The 20822-nt window shown below is 38.6% G+C and overlaps 1 protein-coding gene across 12 annotated transcripts in view; it reads right to left on the minus strand.

The window, feature by feature from the left end:
- The window catches only part of KIAA1109 (KIAA1109 ortholog), an 81378-nt gene that overhangs the window by 37447 nt on the left and 23109 nt on the right, over positions 1-20822 (minus strand). For all 12 annotated transcript variants that reach the window (XM_017736907.1, XM_017736905.1, XM_017736913.1 and 9 more), the window contains exons 19-40: positions 18634-18861; positions 17935-18072; positions 17497-17673; positions 15677-15805; positions 15350-15469; positions 13483-13760; positions 13117-13367; positions 12424-12682; positions 11186-12029; positions 10299-10369; positions 9645-9818; positions 9240-9360; positions 8274-8420; positions 7791-7918; positions 7492-7694; positions 5898-6095; positions 5026-5237; positions 4674-4825; positions 3691-3841; positions 2735-2887; positions 1253-1493; positions 475-623 (exon numbers count right to left, since the gene is read on the minus strand). In XM_017736907.1, coding sequence (XP_017592396.1) covers positions 475-623; positions 1253-1493; positions 2735-2887; positions 3691-3841; positions 4674-4825; positions 5026-5237; positions 5898-6095; positions 7492-7694; positions 7791-7918; positions 8274-8420; positions 9240-9360; positions 9645-9818; positions 10299-10369; positions 11186-12029; positions 12424-12682; positions 13117-13367; positions 13483-13760; positions 15350-15469; positions 15677-15805; positions 17497-17673; positions 17935-18072; positions 18634-18861 — 4524 coding nt within the window. The remainder of the gene's footprint in view (positions 1-474; positions 624-1252; positions 1494-2734; positions 2888-3690; positions 3842-4673; positions 4826-5025; positions 5238-5897; positions 6096-7491; positions 7695-7790; positions 7919-8273; positions 8421-9239; positions 9361-9644; positions 9819-10298; positions 10370-11185; positions 12030-12423; positions 12683-13116; positions 13368-13482; positions 13761-15349; positions 15470-15676; positions 15806-17496; positions 17674-17934; positions 18073-18633; positions 18862-20822) is intronic.

The following is a 20822-nucleotide window of genomic DNA, read 5'->3' on the forward strand; positions in this document are numbered from 1 at the left end:
AGAGGACAGGAGCTACACAGCCACCATTGGACTTCCTGAGGAAGAGCAGACTGTTTTACTACAGGATCACTGCTTCAGAAGACTGCAGCCACCATTTCTACCAGACTGCTACCACCACCCTGCCTAACAGGGTGTCAGGTTGTACCTTGACTCTGTCAGTTTGACAGTGTTTTCTTTTACCTTTTTTTTTCCCCTTTTCTTTAATTTCCATTAAATTGTTATTCTGACTTAGTGCCTCTCACTGGTTTGTTTTCAAACTAGCACACACATGAAGTTAATTGGCAAGGGAAACAATAAAGAACAGATGTAGAATATAGGCCAACTGATGGAGCATCCCTTTTGTAGGGTCAGGAGCAGACCCTCCCTGTGTTATAGTTACTTTTTGCATGCATTTATTATCTGCAGCTATGGAATCCCTTCTGAAGAGGCCAGCTACAGCCCACTTTGCCCAGGTGCCCAGCCCTGCACACTTACCTTTATTTTCAGCACAGAATCACTGTGAGTGTGAGTCTTGGACAACTTCCTCATGATCTCAGCACCAGTGACAGGCCCGGAGGAAGCGCTGGCAGGGGGAGGGCGATTGGCTGTTCCTTCCAGGAGCATCGTGTGCTCGCTCACAGTAGCTGCACCCAAGGAAACAGTTTTCCTCATTTAGATACATTTGGAGAACCAAGATTATCTATTATCAGGTGTATTTATCTACAGGTGGTCATGAACTTCCAAGTGCTGACACACACCTACACAGAGCTGTCTGATTTACAAATAAGAACACCTCAGACATGGGTCTGCTGGGTTTTGTTTAATAATCCAAAGTGCTTCTGCTCAACCAAAACAGATATTTTAGAGAAGGGGGCAAAAATTTCTGTTACACTGTATGATTACAAACAAGTTTCACACACAAACATCTTTGGGTTCACTCTCTTATAGCTGGTAACTGCTGCCTGCCTTTTAACTGCAAGGTAGAAAATCATTAAGTTGATTAATTTTGTGCAGGAAATAACAAGACAAAAGATGTGAAAAAAGACAGGTCTCCTATTTTGTTTTTCCCTGAACAAGCACTAATTATTGTAATACTATAATTACCATTGTTAGCAGCAGCTTTGGAAGGAAGGTGATATAAAAAAAGAAGCCTGATAATTCTAAAAAAGGAGACTATAATGTGTTCAAGCATTAAAACTAAAGATGATACAAATGCTCTGAGAGGAGCTACTTGTCCCTATGACTTTTTATGGAGACAATAACACAAAAATACCTGCATCAAATTCAAACTCTGCTCCATCAGCACTCGTGTCACTCTGAAGACCCCCTCCATTGTCCAGTCCAAGGCCATCCTCATGCTCATGGCAGGCATTTGGCTGCAGTTTCATTGGCTGGGTTGGTCTGTGCAAGCTGACTCCTTTAAAGGCTGGGGTTACCACAATGAATTTCATCCACTGCCTTGCTAAGGCAACCAGACCTTTCTTAAGGGTCACTAAGGCAGGAAGGCCATCACTCTTTAAATAAAAAAATTTTAAAAATTAAAAATTCATATCACAGCATTTTGAAGTAAATTGGAGGGGAGAAGAAGTCAAAGCTCTCTTAAATCTCTGTGCTTAAGAGGCTTATGACAAACATGCTGGCACCACAACACATCAAGCAAGAAGCCAAAAAGCTGAGAGATAAAAATCACAGCTTTATTGAACACAGTAAATACATTTATCTACATGACCTGAGGATCTAGCCCAAGGGGCCAAAAATAGACAGGAAGCAGGTTTATTAAATATGAAGCTAAAAGTACTTGAGTAATTTTAAGGCTCTGAACTACGGGCTAAGATTCATAACAACTCTGTACAAACAGAACTGAAATTAAAAAGATTATATTTTATCCATTGTTCATAAGCAGTATTTTAAGAACATAAATTTCAGGCCAAATACAGGGATTGTTTTGATTACACCACTGAATTGTCCAAAAGAAAACAAAAGCTTGTTATTTTGACCACAAATCAAACTGTGCTATTTGTGCCACAAACTGTGCTGTTCCTGATCACTGGCTCTCAGCTGAATATGCTGCAAACCAAAGTGTTTAAATCTGACAGCTGTGGAATTGGATTATGAAAACGACACAAAATCAGGAATAAACACTCCTTCTTATGCCTGATGTTTGTTCAAATAACTATTTCCCACTACAATCTAGACATTTACATTCTAAAGCCATCACAAAAGATTTGATTCTTAAGCCCTGAAGTTTGTACAATTCTAGTTCCTTCCTTAAACTGTCTGCATTATCCCATTGTTTCTAGAAGACATGAAAACTAGTTCCAAGGAGAGAGTTTGGAATAAGCTAACCAGTTCATGCACTTGCCTCAAGAACTGAGATTTATTCAATTTTAAAACCATGAAAAATGAAATCTTATAAAAAGGCTATTGAAATATAATAGAGAGGGAAGGAAATCTGATTTTAAAAGCCATATACAGTTTTAAAGGCATGCCTTTTTGGTTTATGATCTCTCATGTATTTACTAATAAAATAGTTTGATAAACATTATGCATATATATAGGCCATAACAAAAATGGCAGATGCCAAAGAAAATGAAACGAGAGAAACAATACTTAGCAATTTAAAGGTGCATATGAATTTGAATTGTATTTTCTTGTTTGATAACCTTCCTTAAACTGTTGCCAAAATTAAGACATTAGAATTGGTGCATCTGAAACTAAAGGACTAAGATATTTCCGGTTTTCCCAGGTAACTCACCATAGTGGCATCCTCAATAATGGAGTAATTTGCTTGATGAAGGTAATGGTGCAATATATTACAGAGTAAACAAGAAGGATTTTCTTGCAAGAAACGAGCCACTTTGGTAAGCCTGTTGTACTTGCTTCTCAGAGGAAAGTGCACACTTTTATTCTAGATTAAAATAAAAACATTTTCAACATATAAACATACTTGCAAACAGAGCATCAATGACAAGATTTCATCTATGATACAACAAACTTCTAACCCCATTTTGAACTTCTGCAACAAAGATTTGCCTCATGGGTACCTACCTTATTTGAAATAATGTATGTGAAAAATCATTCTTGATGCATATTTATTTATATGAAGCAATAAAAGCAAAGCCTGGATTCAAATTGCAGACCTTATAAAGTTACTTCTGGACTAACAGACATATGCAAAGCCAGCTGCAATTTCCAAAGAAACTTCTCATTCCTAGTTATAGACAAAACAGGCACTTCTTCTAATTTGGTTTAATGCTAGAAAGAAGGGAGGAAAAATAAATAGGAAGGGAGGTAAGAATAAGAGACTGCTGCAAAGGATAATTTTTGAGTAGAGCAGCAAACCAGCGTCACACTCAGGTCATCCATCTCACAATGCAAGACAGGATCTTGGCGTAGGTATCACATCAAAATCTTCCCACTAGATGGTGCCAATCAAACCAACAGCAAACAAATCTATTTCATAAAATATACCAGGCACTACAGCCATATTTCTTAGTCTTCTTTTACCTGGACATTCGCTCAGCAGTAACAGCTCTGAAATTTAGACTGTGTACAGAAAGCACAGCTACTGAACTCTTGTGACCAATTCCAAAGGCTCACAAGAGATGCTGTAAGTTTGCCAGTGAAAATATCCGGAATTCCAAAAACTATATATTACCTATCACACTGTCCTGTTCTGATATGCTCATTGATTTTATAAAGGTCATTTACCTCTAGAGCTTCTGTCATAATGCACCCCATAACAGCACAGATTCGCAGGGTTCCTTCAGTTTCCAGTTTATTTAATGATGACTTCACTTGATCAATGGGAACAAGCCAAGCGCCAACTGCAGGCGTTGCAGTGCTCAGGAGGTTCAGCTGCCTGTGGAGAAAAATAAAGAGAAAGGGGTGTTCACAGGCAGCAGCAGCCATCAGCAGGATTTTCTGATGCTATTATGAACAGTAGTCAAGTGAGGTGGGACACTGATGCAAAGTAATACACACAGACTTACTGCCCAGAAAACAAAAGCTGGCAAAAAGTACCTAAGGCAATTTTTGTTTTACTCACTCACACACTCACAGTTCTTCCCACTTTTGCTACTGCTATTCCTTCTCCTTTTCCCATTTGATTCCCTACTGAAATCATACAGTTTGAAATTCTCATCACTGACTGAATCCCACATGAACTGTTGTTACATGTCATGAACAACTTTAGCTAAAGGACTGAGGCAAGAGTACCAGAAGAGTATTTTCTATCATATGGCTCTGAAAAACTAATCTTAGAAAGATGTATTTTGACCTTTATAGTGCAAAGGCAGTAAGATCATGGAGGATATCAGGTTGAATACCAAAAGCACTGAGCTGTTCACTAGCATCTCACCTACCCAAAACAAATACCCTCCCCTGCCTTTATCCCTCACACATTTCCATCTCACCAGAGTTGTTAGTGAGGCCTTTTTGTTTCATTTGGGTTTTTTACTCTACCTTTTTTCTTCTTTTAATCATGCCTAGCTAACAATTTTTAGCAGCACTTCCATAGAAATGACAACAGTAAAAAACTGAAGCAAGTCTTACTGTGATATACACAAACTCAAAATTACCATTTCCAGAGAAGCTTCAAAAATTATTGAAATTCCATTCAGAACCTACCAAATACAAATGCAACTTAAAGCAGAACTGCCATTTTCTTTCTTTAAAATCAGGTAAAATTATACCTTGAATATATATGGGCTGGGGAGCGCACATTGGTGGGGGCTGCAAAACTAAACCAAATTTCTTTGATTGTCAACTTCATGCTGCAGGAGTCAGGGGGAGGAGGCATCAAGGGGATATCTTTTTTCAGATCATCAGATTCAACACCTTCATCCTTAAAAAAAGGAATTGTGAAGTCAGAAGAAGGGAAATTGTTTTCCAAAATTATTACACTTAAAAGCACTAACATACTATACCATGCTCATAACTTTTTTTTTTCATTGACCCTCCCAAGGGATCCTGCAGAAAGCTGGAAGTTTAGTGTCTAAGCAGACAGTATGAGTGACCAATCATTTCTACCCAGTATGAACATACCTGCTCATCTGAAACTGAATTTCCATTAATATCTGAAGAGGGACTTATTCTGTCACAAGGGAGGTTATCTTCAGACACATCAGTGTTGTAACCACTACCAGTTGGGGAATCTGAAGAGTTGTTTGATGCAAGCAATCCACCTCTCTCTGTGTCTCTTGATTTACCCATGACTCCAAATGTGTTATACAACACTGCCCCAGACTGTCTTCCCCCTGTAAAAGTACCCAGACTGTAAAGGCTGGCAGCACATAAACAGCTGTAAGTTATGTCCCATAGAAAAGATCTGCACTTAAGCAGAGAAATACACATGGTTTTGGTTAAGCAAGATGGATTAACATTTCATTCAACAACTTATCACTACACTTTCGAGCTTCTGATGGTTTATCACAAGCAGATGAAGAGTATTCACATAGAGACTGTTTTTAAATACTATTCTCTGAAAAAAATAATTCAGATGATAGAAAATACATATGTACTGTGGGTTTTTTTTTTTTCTTTCTGAAGCTAGCTTCTTTCCCCTCCCAGAGAAAACTCTGGCTCTATAATGCACTTTTTGTGGGTGAGGTCAGGATTTAAGTGATTAGTGAAAACATCAATTTCAACCTTCACTTCAAGCTCAGAAACTGATGAAACCAGTTCATATGAAATTATTTCATACACTATATAAGTGGTACAACTAAAAATGTCTTTATTGTATAACCTATGAAATTTATTTACCACAGACATGTGCTATTCAGTATCACCTAGATTCAACGATTTCTAATCAAGTAATTGCTAAACAAGAGGACCTAACAACAGAATTGGCAGTAATCTCATAAAACAAAATAATACAAAGCTTTATAATATATAATATAAAGCTTTTAAAGTTTTACCTTTTATAGTTAAATTTTCAATTCCACACTCAAACATTATCCAACCCCACTTCTCTTGACTAGGACCAATTCGAGCTACATCTGGAACAGCTTGTTGATCTGTTTCATCCACAAAAGCAAACTCATCCAACTCTTCCAAAGTAAAAAGAACTTTTGATTTCCCAAAAGGAATGGCTGTTATTGCACAAGTTCCAATATCTGTGAAAATAAACATATTTACTACTTTGTTACAAAATGGAAAAAACTTTACATCTGCAGACAGCTCTCTGAAGTTTAGAGTGTTTTGGGGGAGTTATCCATTTAGTATTCCTCAAATAGGAAAAGAAAGAAAAAGTTTAACATTGAAGCACAAGCAAGAAAAAGAAGCACAGAAAGAGGGAAAAAAAAAAGTCTTTCTCCTGGTATGTTAATACAGGCAGGAAAATTTTTAAATTTGGAAAAAAACAAGGACTGAGCAACATTTTAAACAATTTTATACCTAAATGTCAAATACATGAGGAAGACAACTACACTGAGTCACTTTATATCCCTTTTAATCCTTACTCGCTGCCTCCAATTTCTAACTGCATCCACTTCTGAAGTATACACGAAATGCTAAAATCTGAAGAAAGGCTCTTCCCAACCTTTTGAATAGAAGATGGTGACTTTTCTTGGTTAGAATGCCAAAACTGGCCCTCTTGATTGTCTGCAGCATACCTGATACAGGGCACTTTTGCTAAGATTCTACCCATAACTAAGTAGAAACGGATGTAACCATTTTAGTCTTCTCTCACTGTTTTTGTTTTCCTCACAAAATTTCATTGCCTCACTCATCTTTGCAGAGCAGTGGGAGTTTTGTTGTTTATTTATTTATTGCGTATTTTTTAATCATACTGGCTTTACAGAGTACTTCCTCATGTCTAAAGACTCCTGTTCATCATGGGATTGACTAAAAACTGGTATAGATTCCATCAAAACTGAAGAAGTTTAACAAAAACTGCCTCTACTTTTGGTCATCTTTTCCTGTTTAGTTTTCCCAGGATCAGGAGTTACAGTAAAATTTAATTCATAGCTTCTTTAAGACATTTCCTTAACACAAACAAGGAGGAAGTCAACTGGGTAATCTCATTTTCAGTTTTAAAACCACTCTAGTTAAAAACCTACTTAAAACTTGTCATGGTGAAATTGCTGGTACAACAGGCACATCATTGAAAGTGTTAGAAAGCAGTAAGAAAGCAAGTAAGTGTAATTCATTCCCTGCATAAGGTGACAAAGAATGGTAGCTGAAAAGAGATCAGCTGGGAGGAAGGGAGCTCAGGCCTCAAATTCCAGCAGTGCAGATCAGTATTTACAGTGCAACACATCTGCCACACAAACTGCTTACAAGTTTGTCTAGACAGTTTGTAGTTTGCCCAAGTTTAAATCTAGCACTTAGTGGACTCACAGAAAATAATTCATCCCAAACTTCTTTTTCACATGTCTGCAAAACCTTCAGGTGCAAGTGGCTTTTTATCTGTTGATAAAAAAGCCACAACCAAACTACAAGATAAAGACCAACTATAACCAGTTGATTCTACGAAAGCTGACATTTCCACATTTTAATATTGTTTAATACCTGTTGTATCAAGACCTCTAAGCTGTCCATGAACACGATGGATGTTCAATTTAGCAGCAATTTCTTTTCCTTTTTCTGCTCCAGAATTGGATCTCAGTGAGCCAGAAGACTGGGGCTGCATTTTGCTGGTTTGGATGTAACGATCGAATGTGACAGAATTCCTCCCAGTTTCTGCATTGTTCGAAGTCTCCTCAACTATACCCCTTTTCAGTGTCAGGGAGAAAAAACAATTAAGCAAATCTCGAGATAAACAAATATGTCTAAAGGTTGTGACAAATAGTGACATGAACTATTCTTACCTGTTCATACGAACTTGAGTAGCAATTCTATCAAAACACAACGCTACTAAGGAAACGTGAGTCACAGTTTTGCTGGAAGAAACTCCTGGGGATTCATCCACAGATGCTTGTAGCAAACACAGGTTCACCTGTACACAGAATTGCATCAGAGTAAAAACACTTAGAAAAGCGTTACATTAATCACTAATTTCTGATACAATCTTGTCTTATACTTTCAGTAAAAAGAAAAATAAAACCATCACACCTAGAACATAATTTAAAGACATGGCAGCCAGTTACCCCTACAGTGGTTGTTATATAACTATTGCACATTCTACCATCATAAAATTAAGCAGCTCCAAAACAGCCTATCCTACTCCAAACATTAGTTCTCTAGCACAAATGCACAGCTTCACTTCAGCTTTTGGGGAACAAACAGGGATGCAAAATAAGGGTCATTTTGTGAGGCACTTTTCTACTAATAAGCTAAAAAAAAGCTGTTACCTTTGGAACAGTAACATTGGCCTGAAGACCTTTAATTGTCACGTTATCTTGCTTAAGTGAGAGATTGGTCTGTGCTGGTCCCTGGTTTGTTGTTCCTGTTGTGGTGGTGTCTATTTTTGTTCCTCTGATGTCCTGCTTCGAAGATAACTTGAAGAGGGGAGGAAAATAATTTATTAGCACAAACTCAAGAGCTGCTGAGCTCAGGAGTAACAGGATATTTTATCAGCACTGAAGCAGCAAGAGATTTTGACTTTATTTTAGGCAATTTACCACGATTTTCCAGAACAAAGGCTCCAGCACTTAGAGGTACAGTAGGTCTAAAACCATAAGGGCAGCAGTGACATTCTGCAGTAAACTTTAACAACCAGACTTCAGCTGAAAGTTTGAAGTCTACACACGTAAATTATATAAAACAACTTACTATAAAGCAAATTATTAGTGTCCACTACACTGTGGAGTCTAAAGAATCATAAAATATAAATATGGTCATTACCTTGGACAGAAAGAACTCCTAATTCTGTAGAACTACCATACAATTCTTTTTAAGTTAAATTAATTTTTTAAAGCCTCAGATAAACTGCAAAAAAACCCACAGGCACTTTCACAGCTCTCCCTAACTACTGTAGAATAATAAATAACGTCTCACTGAGATGAATGTAATACTTAAGAATATCAGTTATAGTAATTTCAAAGAACAGAATGTGTGATTTGATCTCAGGTAAATTACTGTAGCTATGAACTAGACCATCCAAAACAGAAAAACTTCAATCCTGGAAGAGATTTCTGGTCACTGAAAGACAGTATGTAGGAGTTGAATATAAAAATGTATGCAAGTATGCATTCAAAATTAATATAACATTTAGCTACTATATCTCAAAACACTAAATTCAATTCAAACTTTCTGTGTAAGATACAGAATAGACCATTCTCTCAAATCCATGTGGATTTCCCTTGTTCCTTCCTCACATTTTCTGAGAAGCTGGTCTTGCTGTTCTGCACAGCATCCCGCAGGACTTTGCAGTGCAGGTCATCCACGATCGCTGCCGGGTGCCGGGAGCTGGCACAGTGCACCATGGCCTCGATGTACCTGGGAGAGGAAACCAGCCACAAGAGACCATTTAAACTCCCAGTTTCACATGGCACACCATCAACCACGCGTAATTAACACTACAGAGGAAAAAATAAGCACTGGCAGACACAAAGGGCACTTCCCATTCTTCCAGTCACCTCATAGGAAATGCAGAATTACATCCACTCGGCACCAGGCCCTGCTGTTCCAGCAGCCACATTATTCAATCCTTTTACATAAGCTTTTGCTGAACAGAACAGCTGTGATTTCAGAAAATTTTAGTATCATCAAAATAAAGTTACCTATCCAGTGCCTCTGCTACAAGAGGAGTCAGAACTACATCGACAGTTCCTTTTACTTCCACTATTGCCGTTGTCCGTGTCTGGAAGACCGGGTGATCCAACGTCCATTCCTCTGTTATTGTTTCATCATCTGTATTCTCTGCAGACTTCTTATCCAAAGGAGTGTAAGGTGTGCTAAACAAGTCAAATACACATTCATGATCAGGCTTTGGAAAAACAAATACAGGAGTGTTCTGGTGACATTTTAATTCTTAATAAAATCCACGTAATGGCAGGTTTCTTCTACCATATAGCTTAGAAAGTACACAAATATAATCTCAGGGCAAGGCCCTCCCTAGTTGCAAGTTCAGCTTCTGGCAAAGAAATGGACACTTGCCATTAGCACCTCCAAATTCATCTAAATTGAATCACCATTTGTAATCCTGAAAACGTACAAGTGAAATAATTTAATGCTTGCACTGTGTACTTTCTTTTTGACCACACCCAAACATTTCATAATAGAATGATCTGTTCTGAAATAGATCAGGTACTGAAAACTACTGCTGTAAATCAAATTTTGAAAGGGCTAATGGGAGCCAAAATATTTAAGACAAGTATCAGAAAAATCCTACTCTTAAAAAATATGCTAATAATGTCAGGCTGTGTTCAACTTACTTGGATGTTGATCCTGTAAGCTGCATGCCTCTGTCCAGTAATGAGTTAGCTGTGAGACCCTGTTTAACAATCTAAGATAAAAGTGCAAAGAAATTTATTACATTCCTTCCATATATGAAAAATTCCCCAACCAAGGAATCTTTAAAAATTCGCCTTAAAGCCATTTTTCTTAAAAGAATCCCTTAGAAGCAGATTCTCCAATATAGGATACAGGAACTCCTAGGTTTACTTTTTTAATTCCTTGAAAAATCGGATTATACAGCATTTACATAAACATTGACTCACTGGTTTTAAAAAAAACCCTTCAAATACTAATGCTACAAAAGGTTTGCATGAACACAAACCTTTTCTGCCAAATGATAACAAATTCCATTCCAGAGCTCAAACACCTATTTTCTATCAAGTCATTTCCATTAATTTTCATGTACTTCATTTCAGCTCCTTCCTTAAGCATGTATGCTCAGGTCATTTAAAAAAAAAATAATCATTTCCTAAATCTGAGTTGCAATTTTATTTTGAAATAAAGCACTGAGAGCCTAAATTATACTTTATCAGTGTTAAATGTAATGTTACTGCAACTTTGTATAACATATTGTAAACAAAATTCACATAAATATCCTTCAGCTGTATAGCGCTCAACAGCCAGCATTTTTTAGTGCAACAGTGATAATTCAGAACACACATCCACAGAATTCGAACTCCATCTTTCCTTGTCCACAACCTCCCAGCCACTCAGCCCCACTATCTGAAGTCAGAAGTTCAAGGTATTCCTTAACTAAAAGCCAAGAAAATTCAAGTTTCTTCTAGCTTATTCATACAACTGGTACTAAGCCATTTTAAGTTATTTTGATTTCTTACTCCTTTCTCTACTCCTCCATCTTCCATACCTTAAAAGTTGGGACAGAGAGTTGCTCAAAAGATGAGGAACTTTCTTCACTCGTTGGTGTGTCAAGGTCTAAAGGGCGATGTAATGAGGATTTGGAAGTTCTTTTGTTAGTTGGATGCTTTACTGACCAGTTGATCACCTGGAACTGTGTAAGGTAATTTTGGTAACATGCCATTACAGGCTGCTGGGAAGTTATTTGCTCACGTTCCACAGTCTTCTCAGAGTCCAGGACATACATGTTGTCAACGTGCTCATCATCTCCTCCCAGAGCTGAAACAAATGAAGCCTGGGAAGGATGAGTCTTAATTGGCAACGTTTTCATATCCTGACTAATTTCTCCATGGATTGTGCTTGTTAAGGGCCCTTCCACACTGTGATAAATAGACCCCCTACTGTATTCAGTTTTCTGAGCTTGCTTTTTTCTCTTCTTCCTCCCTGGATAGGTTCCTGGACCTTCATCACTGCTTATGGGCTCAAACTCTTCTGCAGCTGAAAAATAAGCCTCGCTATCCGCCATGGACATGCTGGAATCCATCGAGCGGTACTGGTGGAACGAGTTTGAATCTGCTGAGGGAGTGTAGGGGAAAGAGCCAAAGCTCCTCCTCTGCTTTGGGGAGTCCAGGACGTTCTCGTCGCTGCGGGACACGTCGCTGCTGAACTGCACTCCCACGGGGACGGGCTGCTTGTCTCCATAGAACGCTGCCGTGAGGCTCTTGGTGCTGCCGAGCCGGGTGGAGCACACGGACGCTTGTCTTTTCAGTGGGGACCTCATGGGGGACTGGCCCACAGGCCTCTCCTGGGGGCCAGGGGACACAGGCCGGCCCTCTGCACCCTCCACCGCGACACTGGGAACGAAAATAAACACTTCACTTCCTTATTGCATTACTAATGCTTCTCTTCCCGCACTGTACAACCTGGCAAATGCATCAGTGATTCTGTGACTTTCTGTTAGTGTAACCATTATCTTCATAATGCTGGCTGCATACCGAATTCTGCCACTTGTCTACACACAGAGGATGTAAAGCCAAACATTTAACAGCAAGTGCTGGTGTCTTTACATGCTGGATTTTCTACCTTAATCAGGTAACCATCCCCTATCAGGGATCCAAAGTTGCATTCAAGCCAGGAAATGAATTTCAGCAGCACCATTTTTCAGCTTTAAAAATTGCTAAATCAATTTCTTACATCTTGGAGCATTCAAAAGTTGAATTATGCACCGACCTGGACAGGAGTACTAACCTTCCATGAGCATCTTCCCTTTTTGCACTGGGCAGGAACTCCTTCTGTCCCAGGTGATCCTCAGCAGTGGATGAGGGGCTGTCCTTTTCCCCTGCAAGCAAGGGCAGGGCAGCACTGGAGCTGCTCGTTTCCTCTGAAGAGGATGAGGAGCTGTGGGAGCGCAGCGGCACCTGGAGGCTCAGGTGTTGTGCTTTCCTTTCCATTTCTATCCCCACAGGTCTGCAGTCCCAGTCTTTTCTTTTGACACCATTTGCTTTACCTAGGATCAGGGACAGAAAAGAAAAACTGAATATCTGATAACACAACTGCAGTGGACTCTTCCCTGCCTACTGAAATAAAAATCATTATTAAATAAAAGCCGTAGGTTTGAAATGCATGCACATATTAGCACGTTGTACTGACAAAAATTGATAAAATCATGGCAGCAAAATATCAGATTGTCTTGGTCGGCTCCCTTTTATATACATAGAACAGATACAAGCCAAAAAACTCTTTTACTCAGAAAGGAGTTGCATGTTAATATAAAAATCCAGCACATGAAAGCTTGCTCAAGCTCTGTCTGCTCTTAGAAGGGGTCAGGACACAAGAGCACAAGCAGTTGTACCAGACTCATAAACACTATAAATAGCAAAACATTAAGAAACTATACTTTTGGGCAAAATAGAGTAAAAATACAGTACAGTGCATTCTCACCATCTAAAATTTTAGGAATCTCCTTAGTAATTATCCATTCTCCTGGCTGAAGTAAAGACTGTCCATAAAACATATCAGATTCTGCACTTGTGCTTGAGAAAGCAGAGCTGCTTGAAGGTGTCAATTCCTCAAGTTTGAAAAAATCCAGTCCCGTTAAGGTGCCACCAAAGAATCGACAACCACCGAGACAGCCACACTTGTTCTTGCTTCTCTTATTTCTCAAATTATCATCAGGCCACAAAAACCACAACCTAAAAAAGGCAGAAGAGCAGAAAATAAAACAAAAACATGACCATGCTGAAGCTCAGCGAAAGCAAGATTCAAAGATATCCCTTTAAATGCACCTCCCTCAACCACATCTCTCACCTCTTGGTTCGGTTATCGTGCGTTTCCAAGAAATGCCTCTGCACTTCGTGTTTAGAAGGATGATCTGCAGCTAAAGCGATGTCAGCAGTGATGAGGCCCAGGTTGACAGAGCCAGCTTCCAGCCAATATGCCCTCCTCAATATTGGCTGGAGGCCAGTTCTGCAGTTGTTCACCTGCTCAACATATTGTCTGAGCTGAAGGTCCTGGATGGCCGCGCTGACGCCTTCCCCAACAGACTGGTTGTGCAGGTTGCAGTTTGCAATGCGTATGGCACCCATCTGAAAACGGGATTTAGACATGAATCCTGACTATTTATGAGTGAAACAAAGGAAGAATGGCCTTAAACCAGTTAACACATCACATACTACAGCCCAAAAAGATCTCAGTAAACTTCTCTCCAGGGAAGCAGTTTTATATACAGGTCAGCACACACATAAAAGAAGGCAACTTAGAAATTAATCTCAGACACTTTGTACTTAACAAAAAATAAAGCATTTACTTAGAAAGCATCCTTTTGTAAACAGATCAAAACAGAAAACAACTGTCAACAGATGTTGTAATGAAACTTTAAAAAACTTAAATCATTAACTTCTTCACTGTCATCTAAAACCCAAGAAACCTGAAACTTTCCAACTTGCTTAGTCTTCAAATAATCTGAAGACATTGGAGCTAGTTTCCTGCACAGCTTGAGTTCTCTCCAAAATGTCAACACAAAGCACCTGAAATTTCAGATCGAGTCTTACAACTCTAAAACAAGGAAAGCTGAAAGATAATACAGCCATGGCAGAGCTACCCCCAGGGTTAATATTAAATTATTGCTTCTCATCTCTGTCACAGATTACAAAGGACCACGAAAACCATTTTTTTTTAATTTGAATGAAACACATTCAGGATGTAATTTTCTAGAGTGGTTCAGGTTATTAAGCTGCCTTTGAAAATACTGCCATTCTTATTTATGCCTGCAGACACCGTTAATATTTATGACGGTGCTTTTTAATATTGGATTCAAAAGAATTTGGAGGCTCAAATGTATTTTTTTACTGCCACAGGGCAAAAAGCCATTCAAACCATGAGATACCGCGTCATTAAAAAAATATCTAAAATAATTACCACCGCCCTTTAGTTAGATTCTTGCTCATAATGTGAAGCTGCGCCCAAAACTTTTAATTTTAAGTCTACCATTTAAAACTGTGTTTATTAACTAACAGCACAATTACTACCCAGTTATGTCAGCAAGGCAGTTTTCTTCTTTTCTGTTGTTACTGTAACTCAACTGTATCTAAACTTATATTTTGCTACACTGAATAAATTATTCCTTTTTTATCCTGTGCAGTAGGATAATGGAGAGAATATCAGCTTTTCTCTGCACAGCCCTTTTTGAACAGTGGATTCAGTCGGGCAGTGGCACAAACACTTCTCCCTTCTCTACCAAAGATAGATCTAAATTCACACAAGAGGATCATGAGTTGTTCAGCACTGACTTGTACATGATCCATATCAATCATTTCCATTTGCTGAATTATTAATTCACAGCACAAGTTCTTAGCAGCTCTCAGGTACAAATACTGAGATTTATATGATTTATATTGCCCGGTGTGTTCTAAATTATTTTACACCAATTCTGCAGCTTCCACTTTTATTTTGGGAGACATATACTCCTCCTTACCATTTTCCAACATAATTAATGGGATTAATAAGTAGAAGCCAAACTGACCGACTCCTGGTCCAGTCCATGATGACGTTTTATCCCTTAAAGTTTTAGGAATTCTGCTTAGTCCACACTGCATGCAAGGAAGATATTCTATCAAAAATATAAATATCTCTATCGACAAAGTATTTGAATTGCTGTTAAGAGAAATATTTTTACCTTGATATTGGTGGCACAGCCATGTTCTACCACATACAGATCTGCTCCATCCATGGCTAAGCGTGTCATCGTGTACTTCAAGTCATCAGACGTTGGGCACGGCCCAGGCACAGAGTTCATCTAAAGGAAAAGGGAAAAGAATGAATAAAGGAAAGACATATCAATGTCCATTAGGAGCTTAATTTGTGGCAATCCTTTTATTTATGTTGTGTTTAACATTCAACTTGACTGTACTCCACGTGTCTTAGTAACGTAAAGGCTGGTTTCTGAACTGCTCCAGAGAACCTGTGCATGTACAGAGAGCAGTAAGGACGGATGAAAAGGTACCTTTGGGTCACAAAAGCGGCGATCGATGCCGTGCTGGCACAGGATTACGGATTTGGGCCGCTCCAGCTCAAACTCCCTGCACACCACGTGGAACACAAAGGTCTGGCCCCATTCCAGAAGACAGGCGAGCTGTAAGCAAACAACAGCACATTGTCCATCATCACCCACACAAAAATGGACTTGTGGTGTTTGATGGAGAACAGACAACAACCCCAGGAGTTGGGACATGAGCAGGAGGCCTCACCACACCCTCCTGGCTGCAGCACCTTCCTGCTACTCAAGGCTGATTTTTAATCTCGTGTGCACCACAACATGCAAGTGTGTACTTTTTCACGGAAAAGCACGGTGACATTCAACAATTTCCTAAATTATTTCTTAATAAAAGGCAGCAGCTCTTGCTCTTACAGTCAGCTGAGAACTTCATTGTAAAGACAGAGCTCCCCACACTTTATCACAAAGAATACCTCAAGGTACTTCATTACTATTCATAATTTAAATGTCAGATTTACTTGTATAAAAGCAAAAAAGTTACATTTAGAAAGCACAGGAGGAAACTGGCTCAACAAAACACTGCTGATTCTTGCTAGATCTAGTAATTAGCCTATTGTTGATTTAAGTCTTTTATATAGTTAGCGTGCTCATAAAGGAAATGATTCATGACTGTCTGTCTCTATTATGAGAGGGAAATGGGTTTTCTTTGGCTTGCCAAAGGAAAGGGCACTTAAAATCGGCAGTAATTTGAATGGAATTTAATACAGCTATGACTGTCCTGCACAAAATCTCTTCTCCTCCATTCAGTGTAGTCCCTTCCCAAATTCTTGCAATACATCAAACTATGGAAGGAAAAAAGCCTATGAACCTGAAACAGCAAATGCAAGTTCTGCTCCACAACAGTGCTGACAAAATAAAAATCCTGTATGATGCATACAATTGAGAATGGCTTTGTAAGGGAAGAAAATCTTTAGGTTGCATTAAACATTTAGAAATGTTCTTTAACCTTCGAGTACTTTGAATCAACTGAGTTTAATTTTGAACCATAGAGCAGTGGAGCAAATACGACAAATCATCTAAATCAGTGGCAGCATTTCGGGAAGTACCACCACAGACATCTGTATATGTAGCAAGAAAATGTCTATTCTTTAGACTTACTAAACTTGCTTGTATGCCTTATTTTGATTTTATTTGCTGCAGAAGCCTCCTAATGAAATATGTGTTTAATCCTAAAAAATAATGCCAATTTTTAGAGGAACAAGAAGATGTAGAAGTGTCTTAAAAATTTAAAAATAAATAAAGCAAATAGTAACTACCAAATAGAATGTATGTACTTTTCTTATGCCTCAATACACTGGCAAAGCAACCCTTCTTTAAAGATCTGGCAGACCACACCAGAAATGAATCAAAATGATCTGCCTGTTGTAAACCTGGAGCCATTCACCTAGCTGGAAAGACAAATGTAACATAAATGGCAAAATTAAAAGGGGTTAGTGCTAAGACTGACCTAACAAAATGCAATACTGGGAAAGCAAACTATGTTCCAGTGGGACCAAGCAGCAGAATTTATGCAGTGAGGAGCTACTCCTGAGGCCTGTCCATACTACACTCCCACAAATGACCTCGTTTGCCTCCTACTTTAAAACATGACTGTGACAACGGCTCGTTTGGCATCTCCTGTCCCTTTACAGAAATTATTAGGTTTTAAAGCTATAAAGTAAAGGTTACTTAAGGGACAGATCACGCGCTCTCCAGAAATCCACGCTGCACCAGTTTTACAAGGAAGAAGGTTAATACTTCAACACTTCAGAATGGTTTCTAGATGGTACCTGTGGTGCTGTGACTTTGGCTGTGAGGCTTCCAGCCTGCACATCTATCAGCCAGGCATATTCTAAAGTGTCACTTCCCAGGGGCAGCCCTTCCGCGGAAAACATGGCATGAGCGCGGAGCTGCAGGCCCGACAGGCTGACGTGACCCTCCCGGAGCACTTCGTCCACTGCAGGGCGCTGCGAACGACAAGGAAGCGGAAGGCAATTGTTGGAAAAGAGGCAAGACTGGCCTAATTTAATCCTATTTATTTTCTTGACAAAATGAAAAAAAAAATCTGGACAAAAATAAAGATTTTGCAAAATACGCATCAGATTTTTCTTACAATTCACAAGCCTTAATAAAAACTTTGCACAACATGAAATTCCTACCAAAAAAGAACTCAGTTTTAAGATCAACACAGCTTCCACAATACAGACACGCAAGCACTGACTGATTACCTGGTAATTGTCATTCAGAAACAAATTCACTGGAGACAGTACAAGCTGAAGCATTGTTTCTCTAAATCCTTTCTTCATCTCAAAACACAGCCTTTCCAAGAAAGCTGTAGGGCACTCTGGACCATCTGGACTGCAATGCTGAAATAAAAAATAAACACATCTGTTTCAGAACCTGAAAATACACAACATGGTTGAAACTTTACTATTAGTTGCAAATCTGTGAGCAGGAAGTACGCCAATTTTCCTCTAAGTGGATACCCAAAAAGAAGCCTGTGCAACTTCAAAAACCTTTTAACAATTCCATAAACAGCAATTCAAACCTACTTGGGTGAACCCAATGTTTTATCTGGATTTTTTTATTCCTGGGGTTCCCTAAGAACTCAGGAGCAGACTGCACCATTATGAGACAAATTTGCTAATGAGCAGAGAAATCGTAATGGGCAATCAAAAATATTACAGAAATCAAGTTCTGTGAATAACAAACATTAAAAAATTATCCAGTTCTGCCTCCCAGATCAACACAACAAATCCCATCTCAAAGCCGTTTAGATAGCCACAGTTCCAGCAGAGAGTATATACACACTTTGGTGAGCACCACACCAACTAAACGTTCCAGGCATTTAAATGTGGATCCAGATTATGAAACTCAAAAAAATTAATTACATGAAGCAAATTCTTTTATGATAATAAAGTACTTACCACTGGCAATCTCCCATGCACTTTGTACAAATTAACAAGCACAGTGATATCCCATGGGCGTAAAGTAAGAGGGTGAACAGGCTTGACTGAACTTTCATTTTCTTTTTTGTCATTTTCCACTCCAACAGCTGTCCACCCAGAGCTTGAGGATGTTGACAGCGACAGAACAGGGCTTGAAATAACCTCTTCAAAATCAGTGTACATGTCATCTTCCCCAAAATAATTTTCCTAGGAAAAGGAATTGTTATGATCATATGGAAAACAAATGAAAAACATGTAGGCAATGAACTGAAATACAAATCCAATCTTCTTTATGCTAGTGTTCCCTAAAATAAGTGGTATAGCTACAACGTACAGCTAAAGGAACAGACATAACTTTATGTTATGAAAACTGGATAGCTTAAATGTGCAAATTTAGGCCGTGTGCTTGCAGAAAATGAAGGCAGCTCAGTAGTTCTCACAGTACTGGTATTTGAGATGCATGCAACACAAATAACTGAAATATTACTGTTATGAAATATAATTACTGACATTTTTAAACAGATTTTGTGATTTTAAAGACAGATAACAGAGTAAGAACACAAAACACATCTCCTGCATGAAGTCACCCTCATCCAGCTTTCTGAACCTTTTTTTCAGCAAGTTTAAAACTCTTAAACATGCCTCTAAAGTATTAAGTCATAAACATTTCTTGCTCAGGTCTAAAAGCCACCTTGTGTCTAAGCAAATCCTCTTCAATTAGCTAAGGCCAAAGTAACACTGCCAAATTCTACCGGGAAACAGAAAATCCATCAGATTTCTGGCAATATTTCATATCTCCCTTAAAAAAAAAAAAAAAAAAAAGCTGGACTCTCAAGAAAAATTTTCTTACAATAATTTTTTATGAGGCAGACCCAGCAGAGGGTGGTAGGAGCTCCAGTAACTCACTCCTGGCAACTTCTGCTGTGAATGCCAGGACCTATAAATGATTCATTTCCAGACAGTAAACCCTTAGCGGGGTGTGCTATACCAAAAATCGACCTCCCAAGATTAGAAGGCTTAACAAAGCTGCATGGACCATGTGTGTCCAGGAATCTCTACCCCATGTATTAAAAAAAGATCAATGAAAACAAACTGAAAACAACATTTCAACCACAAGTCAGGAAAACAAACATAAAAAACCCAGAAAACTAGAAGTCTTTCAGGAGATGCTCCCAGCACAGCTGGACAAAAAGTTCTAAATAGAGTCACAAAAATGCTAAAAAGAGCAATATATGCACATTTTCATAAACAAGCTATTAATCTAAAATTCCTCTTGAGAATTAGACTGGAAAAGCTAAATTTCATGTGAGAAATCTGCACCTAAAAATGAAATCATTACAGAATCAAGGATGTAATGCAGCACTGTTTGCGTTTACTTCCAGAGGCAAAGAGCACTGAAAAAGTGCTGCTTTGCTTGAAAAGCTAGAAATCCCTCATGAATTTATGGGCTTCAAAAACAAGGCTCAATAAACAATTCAAATACGGGTTCATTTCCTCTATACCAGGAGAAATCAAGTCTTCAAGATGCAGTACTGGCCTAATTTTAATCCTATTTATTTTATTGACAACCTGAAAAAATAATGAGCATATTTTCAAGTCCTGTACTCTACAAAACAGTATTTTCTACCATTCCTTGCTTACATGCTATACATTATATAAATTCATGAAAATGACTGTTTCACTGAGTCCTGATATTGATCACCTGTCTCAGAAAATTCTTCAACCTCTGCTCCAAAATGCCAGCCTCCAGAAGCATTACCTTAGCCTAGATCTGCACAGGTTGAAACACGTGTTCAGAGAAAAACAAACAAGCAAAAACCCACCCAAAAAAAAAACAAACAAACAAAAAAAAAAAAAACCACACACACACACACAAAAAAAAAACCCCAACCACAAAAATCAACCAAATCCCAAGCATTTCGCTGTTAGTCAAACAGAAGTCAAATGTTTAAGTGCCTTGGCTTTGTTACCACAAGGGAGGGCGAGGGAGATGGGAAGAAATTAAACTCAGACACCCTAAAAAATCAGTCATGGAAGAGGACATGGCAAAAACAACATGAACACACACTTTGAAGCATAAGAGATTAACACCAAGTAAAGGATGCATAATTCTTCTCTGATATTTACTGAAGAAGCTTTTTAAATTAAGCTTATTCTCATGTCCTTCC

The sequence above is a fragment of the Corvus brachyrhynchos genome, unplaced genomic scaffold, assembly GCF_000691975.1.
Source record: "Corvus brachyrhynchos isolate BGI_N302 unplaced genomic scaffold, ASM69197v1 scaffold105, whole genome shotgun sequence".
NCBI classification, from domain to species: Eukaryota; Metazoa; Chordata; class Aves; order Passeriformes; family Corvidae; genus Corvus; species Corvus brachyrhynchos.